Source organism: Trifolium pratense, linkage group LG5, assembly GCF_020283565.1.
Source record: "Trifolium pratense cultivar HEN17-A07 linkage group LG5, ARS_RC_1.1, whole genome shotgun sequence".
NCBI lineage: Eukaryota > Viridiplantae > Streptophyta > Magnoliopsida > Fabales > Fabaceae > Trifolium > Trifolium pratense.
Genome location: NC_060063.1, coordinates 54,433,820 through 54,449,401, shown reverse-complemented (window position 1 = coordinate 54,449,401; position 15,582 = coordinate 54,433,820). Strand labels below are relative to the sequence as shown.

The 15,582-nt window shown below is 33.8% G+C and overlaps 2 protein-coding genes across 2 annotated transcripts; both read right to left on the bottom strand.

Annotated features, from left to right (window-relative positions):
- Positions 1-988: 988 nt before the first annotated feature.
- LOC123883232 lies at positions 989-7,813 on the bottom strand. The gene is made up of 4 exons (XM_045931972.1): positions 7,407-7,813; positions 6,245-6,455; positions 2,325-5,958; positions 989-2,233 (listed from the first exon to the last, which is right to left on the bottom strand). Exons 1-4 carry the CDS (start codon positions 7,563-7,565, stop codon positions 1,123-1,125), a joined length of 5,115 nt encoding a protein of 1,704 aa, XP_045787928.1. The 5' UTR covers positions 7,566-7,813; the 3' UTR covers positions 989-1,122.
- A 3,856-nt stretch (positions 7,814-11,669) lies between these two features.
- On the bottom strand, positions 11,670-15,571 carry LOC123883236 (disease resistance protein RGA2-like). The gene is made up of 3 exons (XM_045931975.1): positions 15,308-15,571; positions 12,421-15,179; positions 11,670-12,230 (listed from the first exon to the last, which is right to left on the bottom strand). Exons 1-2 carry the CDS (start codon positions 15,352-15,354, stop codon positions 12,425-12,427), a joined length of 2,802 nt encoding a protein of 933 aa, XP_045787931.1. The 5' UTR covers positions 15,355-15,571; the 3' UTR covers positions 11,670-12,230; positions 12,421-12,424.
- Between the last annotated feature and the right edge of the window lie 11 nt (positions 15,572-15,582).

Below are 15,582 nucleotides of genomic sequence, written 5' to 3'. Positions count from 1 at the left end.
TTCAATTACGAGACTTGCAATGATTTGTAGGGTCTGTAAGTTGGTAAGACGAGTCATTCTATCTAGCAGCCATTCTAAATCGCTGCAAAAATCTGTTGTGAAAGTGATATGGCGAAGCGATGAGAGGTTGCAAATATAATCTAACAATGCTGTTAGGGATGAACAATGAGCCAAGGTGATTTTTTGTAGGGAAGGGAGATAGCTGAGATTTTCTTTAAACTAAATTTTAATTTCTTCAAATTGTTGACTTGTAAACCATTGAATTTGAAGATGCATTAAATCATGCATTATAAAATGAAGTATATAAACAATGATTCAAAAGTTGAATACATGTTGCACAGGCATCAAGAACAGATACTCTTAATGCATGCATTACTTGAATGGAACTACTTTCCCATAGAGTTCACTCACTTTAATCTCGATTATACGATAAACAAACAATGAATAATTTTATTGATAAACGAACTTGACGCTGTCTTGCAGAGTTATTTATCATAACTAATCTATAGCAACAGGCATACAAATAAACAATTGCTGCATATAGAAAAGCTTCTCTCCTTGATGTGCAAACCAGCTATACATGCGTACCAACAATTGATCCTAGATGTTTATGAGTGTTGGAGAAGTCATCGATAAATATCAAAAACTCTAAACAGTTAGAAACTTCCTCTGTGATGTAAATGTTCTCTCTCTCCTGAAGCCTTTCAGCTTTGATGTAAATGTTACTACTATGATTGTGATATAAACAAGTTTTAATATAGGATTAGAAAAATATTCACAGCCAACTAATTTGAAATCCTTAAATTTGAAACCATTTACTTTTCAGGTTACAAATATTGGAAGCCATTTACTGTTGAAATTTCAGATAATCAAAGAACAGAAACCAAAAGAAAATAATAAAACATAACAGTTGTTTTAAGAGTACTTCAGTAATAACAAAAGTAAACCAATGCAAGATATTGTTGACAGATAGTTATAAGAAGTTCAGTGACGCGATAATAACGTAAGTGTCTTAACATAGACTCACAAAACACTGAAAAGAGAACATAGTTACGAGAACGAGAAAACTTAAACATTCCGTAAAGAGACAGACATAGTAACAAGTAAACCTATGCAGATTCCTTAGTCAGAAGGGAAGGCAGAACTGAGGAGCTTCTCATCCTCGCAGAAAATCTGTAAATTCTTCGACTCCATCAGAAAATCAATATCTTCATTCGTGAACTTCAGCACAAAACCCAATGTGAGCAACTCAGAAAGAGCAGGAACAAAATCATGATTCTCACACAAAACACCTTCAGATATCGTCTCAGAGAAATATGTCGCATACTTCAGTGCATTTTTCTGAGGCTCATCCATCTTCTGGATGAAAAACTTGGAACTTTGCTTTTCCCAGCGCACCATTTTGTCATATTTCTTTGTAATGATGCACCCTGATGACAGTGATAACCTATAGCTTACCGAGACCGGCTCCAATGTTTCAAGGAAACTCAGGTTGAGTAGACCTTGAACAGCTTCATGCCTCTTTTCTGGTTCCATTTTCAGGCTAGAACAAGCAAGGAAACCAAGAATGAGCTTAACCAAACCTTTTAAGTTGAAAATATTGCTATGATCAATTTGCACCAGTTCGACAGCATTATCATTAGCTACAGATGACTCTACTTTGCAGAGTGATTCAGATATATTGCGAGCACCGATCTTTCTGTAGATGTCGTATATCTTGGAAATGGACAATGGACCAAAATTCTGCTGAGGATACCACACAAAAATCTTCTCCTGCTCAAAAAGCTTCTTCAAGTGAAGGTTATCAGGAATAAACACATCTTCTTTAGCCAACAGAAATATTTCATTGCTGCCTGTTGTTACAGGAAGCTTGATCAGCCTCTCAGAAAGTTGTTTCTCGGTATTTGTGCTGAAGTGTTTCTTGATAAACATCCAGAATTTCGAGCACTTGTCATATGACAATTCGTCCGATGATCTCTCCCAATCATTCCAAACATCAACATAATCATCAAGTGAGGGCTTATTCCTGACTTCCATGGCAAAGGTAAAGAAGGGAAGAATCTTCCTATCATAGATATCTTCAAGAACATAAAATTTTAAACTAAAAAGCTTATCCGGGTCATGTATGATGCACTCCTCAGAGTTGACCCACTTTCCACCATCAGTTCCATTCGGAATCCAAATTTTCTTGTCAGCTTTCTCCTCTGGTTTCCAATTGTATCCGGACAAGTACCTATATATTATCAAAGTCAGAATGAGTTTAAAGATGACTAGCAAGAAAGAAACGTAAAGAGAAAAATCACATAGTTGTATAAATTAAGTACCTATAAATTTTCAGAATATTATCAGTGTTAGAGAGAGAGTGAAGGTGACTGGCAAGCAAGGCACACCCATTCTCTAGGTCAACAGTGATTCCTATCGCTTTGAGAGTTTTCTGGAAAGATGACATTTTAGGTCCATAAAAATTTTCATCAATAAAAGGTCCATCAGTTGGATTAAAGAAAGAACTCCACTTGGAATCAAACAACAAACACATCTCAGGAGGCCTATAACCAGCATGTGTCTTTAACCAATTTCTGGACAATCTCTTTCTGAAGTCATCATCGATTGAAATCTTATGCTCTTGCAATAGACTTTGGATGCATTCCAGTAAAGAAAACACACTTTCAGGACTAATAGTTGAGGGATCTGAAGGAAAACTCAGACATTCCGGCACAAACCTCATTCCATTTTTCAGTTCAGTTACAACACCAATGTTGTTCAACTCTTCTTTGTATCCATGTATTGCAGTACCATAAAATTTGTCACTGTCGTCAATGAAAGGGAGATAAGTAATTGAAGATATAGATTTCCACTCTGGACCATATAAAATGCACTTTCTTGGGCACGTATAACAACCAACCTTAGTATACAGCCATTTCTGATTATGTATAATGGTTGAGAAATCAGAAGGAAATTTATATACAGTTCCCTTAAGCTTCTTGCAACAAGAAAGAAAACACATGACATTTTCCGGGTTAAATGTAGATTGTGATGACTTCTGTTTGAAAAGCAAACCAAATTTTTTGATAGCTTCACCAAAATCAACCACCACACCGATTTGCCTCAGTTCATTTTTGTAATCGAAAATCTTATGTCCATAGAATTTATGATCAATCACAGGAAGGCAGTTGAATACCTCCAAAATGCAGCCCCACACTGGGTCATACAAGAAACATTCACTTGGAATTTTGAAACCCATGTTTGTCTTAAAGCAGCTTGCTCCCTTCAGTGAAGTTAAGAGTTTACTGGGGGCATTCAAGACTCTGATGCATTGCATTATCAAAAGAACAGCCTCAGCTGTTAAAGAGAACAAAGTTGAGGTAGATTTTAAATGCTGGATCACAATTTGATAATTTCCAGATAATCCAACTATCACACCTAGCAACTTGAGCTCCTCTTTGTAACTATATATTTCCTGACCAAAATAAGATTGATCAATGAAAGGGATATTACTTATTTGGGATGCAACTTGCCATCCGGAATCATTCAATACAGATCCCACAGGAGACCTAAAACCATGTGATGTCTTTAGCCAGCTTCCCTCCTTGATGCTGTCCACAAATTCATCCAAAGGGAGTAGACTTTTCCTGAGATATTGAATGAAGTTAAGCATCAAAAGAACATGATTCTTACTTAAAGTAAAGGAAGACGCACGAGACATCAGTTCTCTTCCAATGAATTTGCAAGCTTCCTCACAACTGGACATCACTCCAATTGTTTTCAACTCCTCCTTGTACTTGTTTATTCTATCCCCATAGAAACTCTCATCAATCAGAGGAATATCAACAAGAACAGAACCACTTTGCAATATTTTTCCCAATGGTGACCTAATTAAGAACGACTTTGAAGGAGGCCGGTATCCATTGACAGTAACTTTAAGCCAGCTGCCCTCTGTTATACTTCTTAAAAACCTCTCTGGAAGGAGCTCTCCCTTATACTTCAGATTCCGGATCCAATCCAAAAGTAAGAAGGCATTGTCTTTGGTTAGCGGTGTATCTACCGCTGAAAACCCAGCATTTGGAGGAGATATATGTGGTATGTCAGAAGCTCCAACATGAGTTTTGAGGAAATCAATTAGCTTCCCGGAACTTGTATATTGGCCTGCATAAGATGATGAATTTAGGTACTCCTTTCCAAGCTCAACATAATTTTCATGTCTCCATGGATTGGAAACAATCAAATCTGCCCATTTGCTCACATTTGCAGGCACAAGAACTCCTTTTCTTTTATCTGTGACGCATCCGTAGTTGTCCACAAGTGGCATAGAGCTACATAGACAATCAACCTCCCGACTTGACAAATACCCTTTTGACAAAGAGTGGTATAGGAAATGAGCATAAGCAATGGCATATTTGCTGTTATTTTTAACAGAACTGCAGAGGACATTTGCAAAATCATACACACTCAAATTAGTAACATAAACATCATTTGAAAGCCATTCCATCAAAGTCTGTTTCTGGGCCAAACGCAAGATAGCTTTTTGTGTGCTTTCTGGCATAAAAAACCTGTTTGTCACACATGCAAATTCCTTGTTCCAATTGATCAGCCAACAAGCATTAGACTGACTTGAGTCTGCTATTACTACTCGCTTGGAACCGGCATGCTGCTGTGTGCATTCATTAAGACTGAACGAGGATTGACTTCCATCAAAAGCCACATATTTAATCATTGGAATGCTAGTTATGTTTGTGTCCTCAAAACTTGAAGACCAGTTTTTTGCAACAAAAAGTAAAAGCTGAAGATAGAGATCTTCTGATACTCCATCCACAAGATTAGAACTCTGGATGCACTTTGCATACCAATCAACATTCACTGATTTCACCCCTAAAAAATTGAGTACTAGATCATACTCACTTTTATCAAAAGATGAGCTTAATATCTTCCTGCCATCATGAGAAGAAAGGTTAAGCAAGTGCACTCTTTCATCCCGAGCTTTAGTCAAAATATTCCAGAATTCAGGCAGTAGCCTGCTAACTTCACCAGGCTTATAGAAGTGCTTCTGCTCGGTGTATGTTTCAATCGGGACAATATTTTCGTCAACCAATTTGGCTTTGATTTTGTCCCTGACATAATTAAACTTCTCAAACGGAGAACTTTCTATGGGAAGGAACTTGAACATACGAACCAAACTGGATACTGGAGCTTCACCTGATCCTATGACAAGTGTTTTGAATGCATCCATAAAGGCTGAAGGAACACATTCAAGTATCCCTTGGTTCCATTTATTATCCAAGAGAATTGTCTCCCTTGATGAGGCAAGGACAAAATCAGCTTGAATAATAAATGGAAAGTTAGTGACCATCTCTGTAGGAAGAAATGCATAGACCCCTGGTGAGCTTTTGCCTCTATGAAGCCTCTCTTGATTAGGGAAGGCCAGTGTCACAACCCATTCTTCCACATCGGTTCTCCTTTCAACCACATTTTCCAACCTTACTGGAAACTTTTGCTTCCACATGTAGTAGCTGCATTCCTTCTCAGCATCACTATTTTCTTCCGCCGAGAGATGGAGTGTGTAAGACTCAGCATTCATGTTTTTCCTTGTCACAAAGTTAATCTCGCTTGAAATAGATACAGCAGTCACAGTGTTCTGTTTGGGATTCTCATTAACTTCTCTGACTGAAAGGTGTCTGATTTTAGTAAGAAACAAAAGCACTTCTGGATGAACGCTTGATAACTGCTGTTTAACAGGCTTGACCTTATCCGGCTTCAGAGGCAAGACAAATGTTGTAGTTGGAAGGGAATCTTTACCATATATCTTCTTGATGTCGACAAGTGTTGGCTTCTCTTCAACCCATTCAGGAACTACATACCCGAGACTGCAATGTGGACAAGGTTTCTCATCAAACCTTATCTGATATCCATTGCTAAATATATAAGGCTGAGCAGTAACCAGAAACACACTCTTGAATCCAATTCCTGAAATTCAACCATAAGAGAGATTCTGTCAAAAATTTGCATCATGATCTTCAATTTGGCTACTCTATTGGATAATCATATTCCATAGTCAAGCATAACTTTAAATGGCTTGATCAACAAGGATTTCCAAAATAAATTCAGATATGAAAATACAGAAAAAATAAATAAAATAAACTTGAATCCATTCAAACAAATCAGATATTAAAATTCCAAATAAAACATTCAACTCATCTTCAACAAATCACTTTTAGAAACATTTAACTATAAGAATGTGATGTTAATTTACCTTTTTCGCCAATGTAACCACTGCTCCTATTGCCTTTTTTCGTTGATCGTCCAACACTACAAATGGACTCAATGTTTTTTGGAGAGAAACCCTTTTCATTATTGAAAATAAGTAATGTAGCTGGAGCACCAGTACCAGTAATGTCATCAGAAGTTACGACAAACTCCAACATTGGCTTCACTCCTTCATTGTAGTGATTATCCTCGGCATTCTGTTCAAGTTAACAATAAAAATTTGTGGAGATGAGTTTCAGCCACTATAATTTGGAAAGAGAAATATTACTTAGCTAACAAAATTGGTGTCAAACACCAAATCTATATAAACAGTTAGACTCTAGTCAGCGTTGAAATAAAATCCCTCATGATACATGTTTGGTTTTTGATGTTGAAATAACATCCCTCATTTTAAAAAATGAACAATTTAGTTATAGTAATAATGATAGTGAACCCATTTGGGGTTGGTCTAGTGGTGTTGGTTGGATGTTGAAATTGGTACCCTTGAATTAGTTGGTTCTAGGGCCGGATACCAAGTTTAAAAAAAAATAGTAATAATAATAGTGATATAAAAATATTAAAAATAAACTACTAGCTTTGATCTAGTAGGTGAGGGTTTGAGTAATATGCATTAGTTCATTGTAAACAAAAAGAAACAACCTAAAAATCTATATCCTTCCATTGACTTCACTTTGCACATGGTTTGTGATTTAAAAAAAAAAAAGATTTTGAAAACAGCTTTTCATTTTAAGGGAAAAAATGATTTTTTTTTACTAAAATATCTTTTTTTTAAGAAAATTCAAATATAAGTTCTCAAAGTAATTTATGATAAAATAACTTATAAAAATACAATTTTTTTATAAAATTACATAAAACCTAATTTATATTGTATAAACGGTTTGCATAAACTCAAAAATAAGCTACCCTAAGTAAAATAAAAAAAAGTGATTTTTTTGAAAAAAAAAAGATTTTTTTGGTAAAAAAATATGGAACAAACGGGCCTCAATCATGGTCTTAAAAAGTTAAGTTCATAATGTGTAACTTAACAAACAACATATACCAAAAACATCCATGAAATTAAAAATTTACAACATTGATATTAATTATTCATAGATATGCATGATCATTGATTATACTAACAAAGAAAAAAGGTGAGACAGAAAATGTACTTGAATAAGTTCCATGAGGAAATGCACATCCTTTGCATAAAGTTCAGCAGATAAATTCCTGACAGCATGATGCAGATCTTCAGTCAAAGGATTAGGATTCCCTCCAATAGAGAACTTTGTTGTTCTTATCTCTTCAACGTGTTCTTTTGGAGTAGCCATTGATGATGTTTTTCTGTAATGAAGTGGAAGTGAAAAATGAAAATGTGAGTTTTGAAGAGAAAAACCAGACACAATGCAGAGGTGAAGAGTCCTTCTAGGAGAAGTAAGGTTTATAGATTATATTTTTTGGAAAAGAAAAGTTATAATAAAGTTAGTCATTGCTTATTGGATACAAGAACTTTTAATAAAGAAAGAGTACTAGACCCTAGTGTAGTGTGACTGTGAGACTGTCTTTCCAAATTTCCAACAAATTTCCTTTCAATTACCAACAGGTGGTTAATCAACTCAACTCAACTCAAACACCATCCATCAAGCTTCCTCCCGTCTTAATTATAAGCAAATTTTACCTTTTAGATTCATTAAAAAATCAACGTATTTGACTTTAAGTAAGTTTAGATATATTGATATTCAAATAAATCTAAAAAATAGAATTTGCTTATAATTAAAGCCGAAGAGAGTAATAGATTATATGCAATTATTGCATTAACGTAGTAATTGTTGTACATCATTTGATCAGAAACAAACGGTTAAGATTAAAATTGTGTAAAACAATTTTGAATATTCTCTCCGTATCATGATATAAGTCACTTTGACAGTTTATGTATATTAAGAAATATAATTAATGTTGAAAAAATAAATTATGAGTTAATTTATATAATTGTCCTTCATTTATGATAAGAAAAAAATAAATTGAAGAATTGAAAAAAAATAAGTAATAAATAGTTAATGATATAATAGGAAAAATAACATTACATGTTTTATCAATAATGTAAAACGACTTATAATTTGGTAGAAATTTTTTTAGCAAGGAGGGTGTAAATTACAGCTGATTGATCATCTTTTAATGGTTGAGATTGACTATTTGTGAAACTGTGTGGCAAACTTACGCTGAGTTTGGCTAGCACAATCTAGCTGATAGCTTATACAATACTTTTTTATTTTAAAATTAGTGTCATTGTACTTTTTTTTACTGTTAGTGTCATTTTACTTTTTTGAAAAAGCAGTATGCAGCAGAAGTGAAGAGTCCTTCTTGGAGAAGTAAGGTTTTTACTATGATGAGAAAAATATTCATACCCGTAAAATTTGCGAATACGAGGTGGATAATTTAATGGATATTCATGGATGAAATAAATGGATATTTTAATTACCCGATACTTGATGGATATGAATACTGATTTAATGGTATCCACGCCCGCGGATATCCATACCTGCTAATAAATAAGAAAATTACTTAAATATCCTTAGTTATTAAATATAAAAGAGACTTTTATATTCCGTACAACTTTATGATGAATTTTATTTTACTTAGAAATGTATCTATATTATTTTTTAAAAGAGAAATATATGGATATTAGATTAAGTTTTGGTAAAACGAAAAAAAATGAATGTGGTGACATTTCTGTAAATTGAAAGTGAAATGCATGAATATTATTATGTGTTAATATTTTTTTTTTACTACTTTTAAGAAATTTTAGGTATAATTAGAATTTTTTTTTTTAAAAATTATCATCCATGGATATCTATTAATATTCGCGGATACCTAAAAAACCGCGGATTACCCGCATAGTGAATACCCACATGAATATGGAGCGGATACGAATATCATATTTATCTAATAGAGTGGACACAGATATCATAATATCTGCGCCCATGGATATCGATTGATATCCATAGTTTCTACCGTAAAAAGAAGTTACTAGTCTTTCAAAAAAAGAAAGAGTTATTAGTTTTTGGAAAAGAATGATAATAAAATTAGTTATTGCTCATCGGATATAAGAACTTTTTTTTTTCCTGAACCAATCGGATATAAGAACTTTAATTAATGGGAAATGTACGTTAAAGAAAGATTACTAGACACTAGTGTTGTGTAGTGTGACTGTGAGACTGTCTTTCTAAATTTCCGACACATTTTCTTTCAATTTCCAACGGGTAATTGTCGTAGACCATCCAATTAGAAACAACCGGTTGAAATTAAAATTGTGTAAAACTATTGGCTTAATTAATCTATCGGTCCCTTAAAGATATTTTAGGTTTCACAATAGTCTCTTAAAGAAAAAAAAGCTCGGATTGGTCCCTTAAAGAAAAAAAGGTTCGGATTGATCCCTTAAAGACATACTCCCTCCGTCCCAAAATATAAGCAAAAATTGGTCAATGAAAGTTGATGTATTTGGTTTAAAATTTAGTCCAGATATATTCACTTTTGTTGACCTCCTTTTGCTTATATTTTGGGACGGAGTATATATGTTTGTGTAACCAAAAAAAAAAAAACATATATGTTTGTCATATTGGTCATTTCCGTTAAATTTTAACTCCAAATATAACAAAAAATTGCAATGGTTAAAATTTTAAAAATTAATAAGGTTTTTGGTGGTCCACTTACACTTAATGACATCCACAATTCAGTCAACTAAAACTAACGTTTTTTTTGTAAAAAATTGAAGGAAAGGACCAATTGAGAAACGGACGTGTCTTTAAGGACCAATCCAGACCTTTTTTTCTTTAAGGGACCATTGTGAAATCTAAAATGTCTTTAAGGGACCAAAAGACTAATTAAGCCATTATTTTTTAATGGTTAAGATTGATTATTGCGTGAAACTGTGTGCGACAATTACACGCTTACGTTCAGTTTGGCCAACACAATATCTAGCTCATAGCTTATACTACGACTTTTTTCGTTTTAGAATGAGGTTGCATTTTACCCTACTTTTTTAAGGCTTAAAAGCTACTTTAAAATAAAGTTGATAAAAAATTTAAATTTAAAATTAAAGTTGAAGTTATTTGGTATTTATTATTTTTTCAACTTAATTATCACTTTTAAGTTAAAATCTATTTGGTAAAATATTTTTATTAAAGTTTTGATATTTTAATATAAATTTATCATAAATAATAGACTTAAGAAATTCATGTTTTTTTAATAAAAAAATATAATATGCAGAGACGTGATTTTTAAAGATAATTATCTTAATAACAAAATTAAAAAGCGACGTAAACAATATTTGGATAAACAAAAAAAATAATAATATAATAATCATAAAAAAAAAATTATCATAAATTCTTTTTTTATAGTTATTTATTTTGTGTTTTCTTCATTACAAAAAAGACATTTCAACTTTGTTAAAATTGTATTTGACGATACTTCTCCTTAAAAGAAGTACATAAATAGAAAATAAATAGGAGCTAACACAACATTAATGTCATTTTAGCGGTAATAATTTGTTTTTAAAATAAATGTCATTTTCACTTTTTAATACAAATTTTGTTAGCGTTAGGATCAAAAGTGTCAAAAATTTATTTGACATTAAATCTCATCCATTGATTTTATTTGATCTAAAGTATAAAGTCATCACTAAAATGATTAATATGGAGCAACTCACACTCTATCATCTGAGTTACCATGTGTCATTAAAGGTTTATTTAGTTCTTTAAACAATTGAGTTGCAAAAGTAACTAGATGACTAACAAGGAAACCAACTAACTAAAATATTTACATACAAACCATATCAAAGTTGTAGAAGCTTCCACTCATTTGAAGGGATATATATATGGTAAAGGAGCTTGAAATTGTTGAGGTAATAATTCTGCCTCTGATGGTATCAATAAAATTTAATTTGAACTTCTTCAATTTGTTGGGACTAAATGTCTCATATGAAGGAATATAGTTAGATAGATATCAAAATTCACTGCCTATGGTGTGTTCCAAGTTGATGGACCTGAAGTTTTCCATACAGAGATCAACTAAACACTGAATGAAAATAAACTCAAAAGTATTATCTCATAGAGCCATTTGGCTATTTTTGGTTGTATAGTATTACAGACCAGTATTCTATCACACCACCAACAGACCTACAGGCCATTATACTACATTAGATATTGAACTTCTTTGCGCCCGACATTTTTCAATTACGAGACTTGCAATGATTTGTAGGGTCTGTAAGTTGGTAAGACGAGTCATTCTATCTAGCAGCCATTCTAAATCGCTGCAAAAATCTGTTGTGAAATCTAGTCTAACAATGCTGTTAGGGATGAACAATGAGCCAAGGTGATTTTTTGTAGGGAAGGGAGATAGCTGAGATTTTCTTTAAACTAAATTTTAATTTCTTCAAATTGTTGACTTGTAAACCATTGAATTTGAAGATGCATTAAATCATGCATTATAAAATGAAGTATATAAACAATGATTCAAAAGTTGAATACATGTTGCACAGAAGATTGAGGCATCAATAACAGATACTCTTAATGCATGCATTACTTGAATGGAACTACTTTCTAATAGAGTTCACTCACTTTAATCTCGATTATACGATAAACAAACAATGAATAATTTTATTGATAAACGAACTTGACGCTGTCTTGCAGAGTTATTTCTCAAAACTAATCTATAGCAACAGGCATACAAATAAACAATTGCTGCATATAGAAAAGCTTCTCCTTGATGTGCAAACCAGCTATACATGCGTACCAACAATTGATCCTAGATGTTTATGAGTGTTGGAGAAGTCATCGATAAATATCAAAAACTCCGAACAGTTAGAAACTTCCTCTGTGATGTAAATGTTCTCTCTCTCCTGAAGCCTTTCAGCTTTGATGACTTTTGTTACAAGAAATGCCTTGCAGTGGAAAAACTTGTATTTGAAGAACTCTTGACATGACTACACTTCTTTCAAGCTAGTCATGAATGGAAAAAAAAAAAATCAGAGGATAAAATCACAAATATAACAAAGCCAAAAAGTTCTAAAACACTACAAAAGAAGACCACCATAAAAAGCTTTAAGATCAAATAATATACTCTTGATGTTACAAATAATACAGAAAATCAAAGAGTAAAAATAGTTGTTTTAAGAGGATATATTGGTACCTTTCTAAATGTAGTCCTTTAAGATTATGTTGGGGATGTGAGCAATTTTGGGCCAAGTTGCACTTGCTTGTATCTCACATTCTTTTACTAACAGGGGACATCCAACGATTTCTAGGGTCTGTAATTTGGTAAGACGATGCATTCCTTCAGGCACAGATGCTAAATGTGGGAAATACCTTATGGTCACATGTTGAAGCGGTGAGAGGCTACATATCCAGTCAGGCAGTTCCGTTAGGTCATCACAATGTTGTAAGGTGATTTTTTGTAGAGAAGGAAGATAGTTGAAGTTGTCATTAAACCAACTAGCAATTTTCTGAAACTGTAGCCTTGAAAAGTATTCAATTTGAAGGTGTTTGAGAGATGTAAGATTTTGCATCCAATTTACTGGGATGCTATAGACAAAAAGTTCGTGTCCGCCAATACACAGGGATTTGAGCAGTGAAAGAGGAGGCAATGAGGGACTCTGATTGTTTAGTGTTGAATTCAATGCCTCCACTGGACTACCATTTAACTCCAATCTCTTAAGTTTTGGGAAAGTAGACATGCGAATCAAGTTCTTACATCCTGTGATTGATAGTTGAGATAGAAGAGGAAAGGGAGGGAAGGATGGATGATGTGATTGCGAAGAGTGAATATAACCTCCTATCCTACACCATCCCTTTAACTGTCGGCAATACTCCAACCTGAGGATCTCCAATGATGGGAAGAATTTTTCAGACAAAATAGGTTTTTCATAATGTATGTATTCTAGAAAACCTAGGTGACTTATATGAAGAGATTTAAGGAATGGGAGACGTTCCAGCGGGGGGAGAAACCGCAAAGTTCCACAATAAGTGATAGAGATTTGAACAATATTTGTTAGTGAAGAAAGCCATTTTGAATTATTAATCCTATATGCTTTAAATTCCCAAGGAGTGGTTTCACGCAATTGCAGTTTCAATGTTTTTAGGCAAACAAGGTTGCTTATGGCTTTGAAAATATCTATTGAAGCCCTGCAATCATATAAGTTAAGGCATTTTAAATGCTTTAACTTTCCAATTGAACCAGATAGCTTGGTTAAAGAAGAATCTGACAGATTCAAGACGCGCAAGTATTTGAAATTTGAAACAACCGACGATTCCTCCCCATCCAATCCTGTCCACTCGGGACACGAGGACAACAAAACCAAAGTTCTCAACCTGCTTGCATCCAAAGATTCCAACAAACCAATGGCATTGCGTTGAAAAGATACATGCACAGGCCTTCCTACTGGTTCTTTCACCTCGCCATCTAAGAAACAACAATTTTTGCCAGCAACTTGCATTGCGAGATCATGCATTAAATCATGCATTTTGAAACTATATATATCACCATCTTCATCCATTCTCGCGTCTTGGAAAAATGACTTTGTCAAGAAAATCTTCACGAATTTGTTACCAACATCTTCGATGACCTCAGTTTCAGGTGAACACTCGAGATAACCTTGTGCCATGCACATCTGAATCCACTCATCTTTCAGCACTTCCCAATCCTTAGGATATACTGAGCAGTATGCAAAACACTGTCGTTGCTGAGGCGACAAATTTTGGTAACTCAGTTTCAGAACCGGCATGATGCTATTTTCGTCTTTGCATAATCTCCAAAAGTCACCTTGTAAAACATTGTTCCATTCACTCTCTTCACTTTTACTTTGTAACAGGCCTCCTAGTGTTCTGATAGCTAGTGGAACTCCACTACATTTTTCTGCTATCTTCTTACCAATTGATTCAAGAGTTTGGTTCACTCCTTCGGCCTCATTGCCATATGTAATGATGCTCTTTAACAAACCCCATGATTCTTCTGGAGTCAAACCATTCAAAACATAGGGGTCACCTACACCCATTGTATGTGCCACAGTTTTACTACGAGTCGTCACTAAAATCTTACTGTCTTTAGCACCACACATCAAGTAAGTTCTCAAATCAATCCATTTTTGATGACTTTCATTCCAAATGTCATCTAGGACTAACAAGTATTTTCTTTCAGATAAATTTTCACGGAGGTTATTTTGCAAATTGTCTAATGATAAGTTTTCATCAACTTTTCCATTTAATAATGACTCTAATATGTTCTTCAAAATAGTTTTGACATCGAAGTTTTCAGAGACACATACCCACATCTTCTTTTCAAAAAACTTTTGCACTTCCTCATCATTATATACCAGTTGAGCAAGAGCTGTCTTGCCTAAACCGCCAATACCAACAATAGCAATCAAGGATACATTGTGGTCTCTATGTGGTTCCCTCAACAAATTTATTATCTCTTTTTTATTATCTTCTCTACCAATGATATCTGATTCTAATACAAAAGAACCAGTTTCTCTCCTTATATTGTCACATTGCTTAACCACCACAACATTTTGGCTCAAATTCAACTTAGACATTTCGTCCACTACATCATTAAAACTTTTTCTTGTTTTTTCAATCTCATAAGCCATTTTACGGCGAAAAGCCATTCTATTTGGAGATAAGGAATGCAGTACCTTTGACACTTTGTTCTTCTTATGTTGTTTGATTTTCTGTCTCAAATCTTCAACAAAAAATTCATCTAGCAAGTCATCGGCAGGATGAAGCACGTCATTGAGTCTTCTAATCCAATTTTGAACAGCATGGTTTTGTTCTTGCTTCTCCTCAGCATCAAGGAGCACAGCTTTGATGGATTCAACTGTATTTTTAAGCCTTTCTAGTTCATCCCTTACACCATAAATCCGTCCAATTTCATGAAAGGCTGCAGAAGCCAGCCTGTCAAAAGAAAAATTTCAGTACAGCAACTAAACTTTTTCTATTTTGACACTTCTCTTATATTTATTATAAATGATATTAAAAAAAATAAAAAAAATTATGTATGAAAAAGTTGAAAAGTTGTTCACCTTTTAATGAGGCCTTCAGCAAGGCCATATGGAATTTGTTCAGCCATCCTTCAAAAGAGCAGATTGAAAAGTTGAAGAGTTTGAGAGTGAAAAAGAATGCAGGAAAAGCATAGGTGGACCAACCCAGCACTACACACATCAATTATTGTAAAATCTCTATTTATTATTATACTTTAGAAAAGTAAAGATCAGGATAAATTACTGTTGCTAGTCTATTTGTTGGATGTGATTCTCTATCTGAACGTATGACCAATCGGAACACGACAAATTTTACT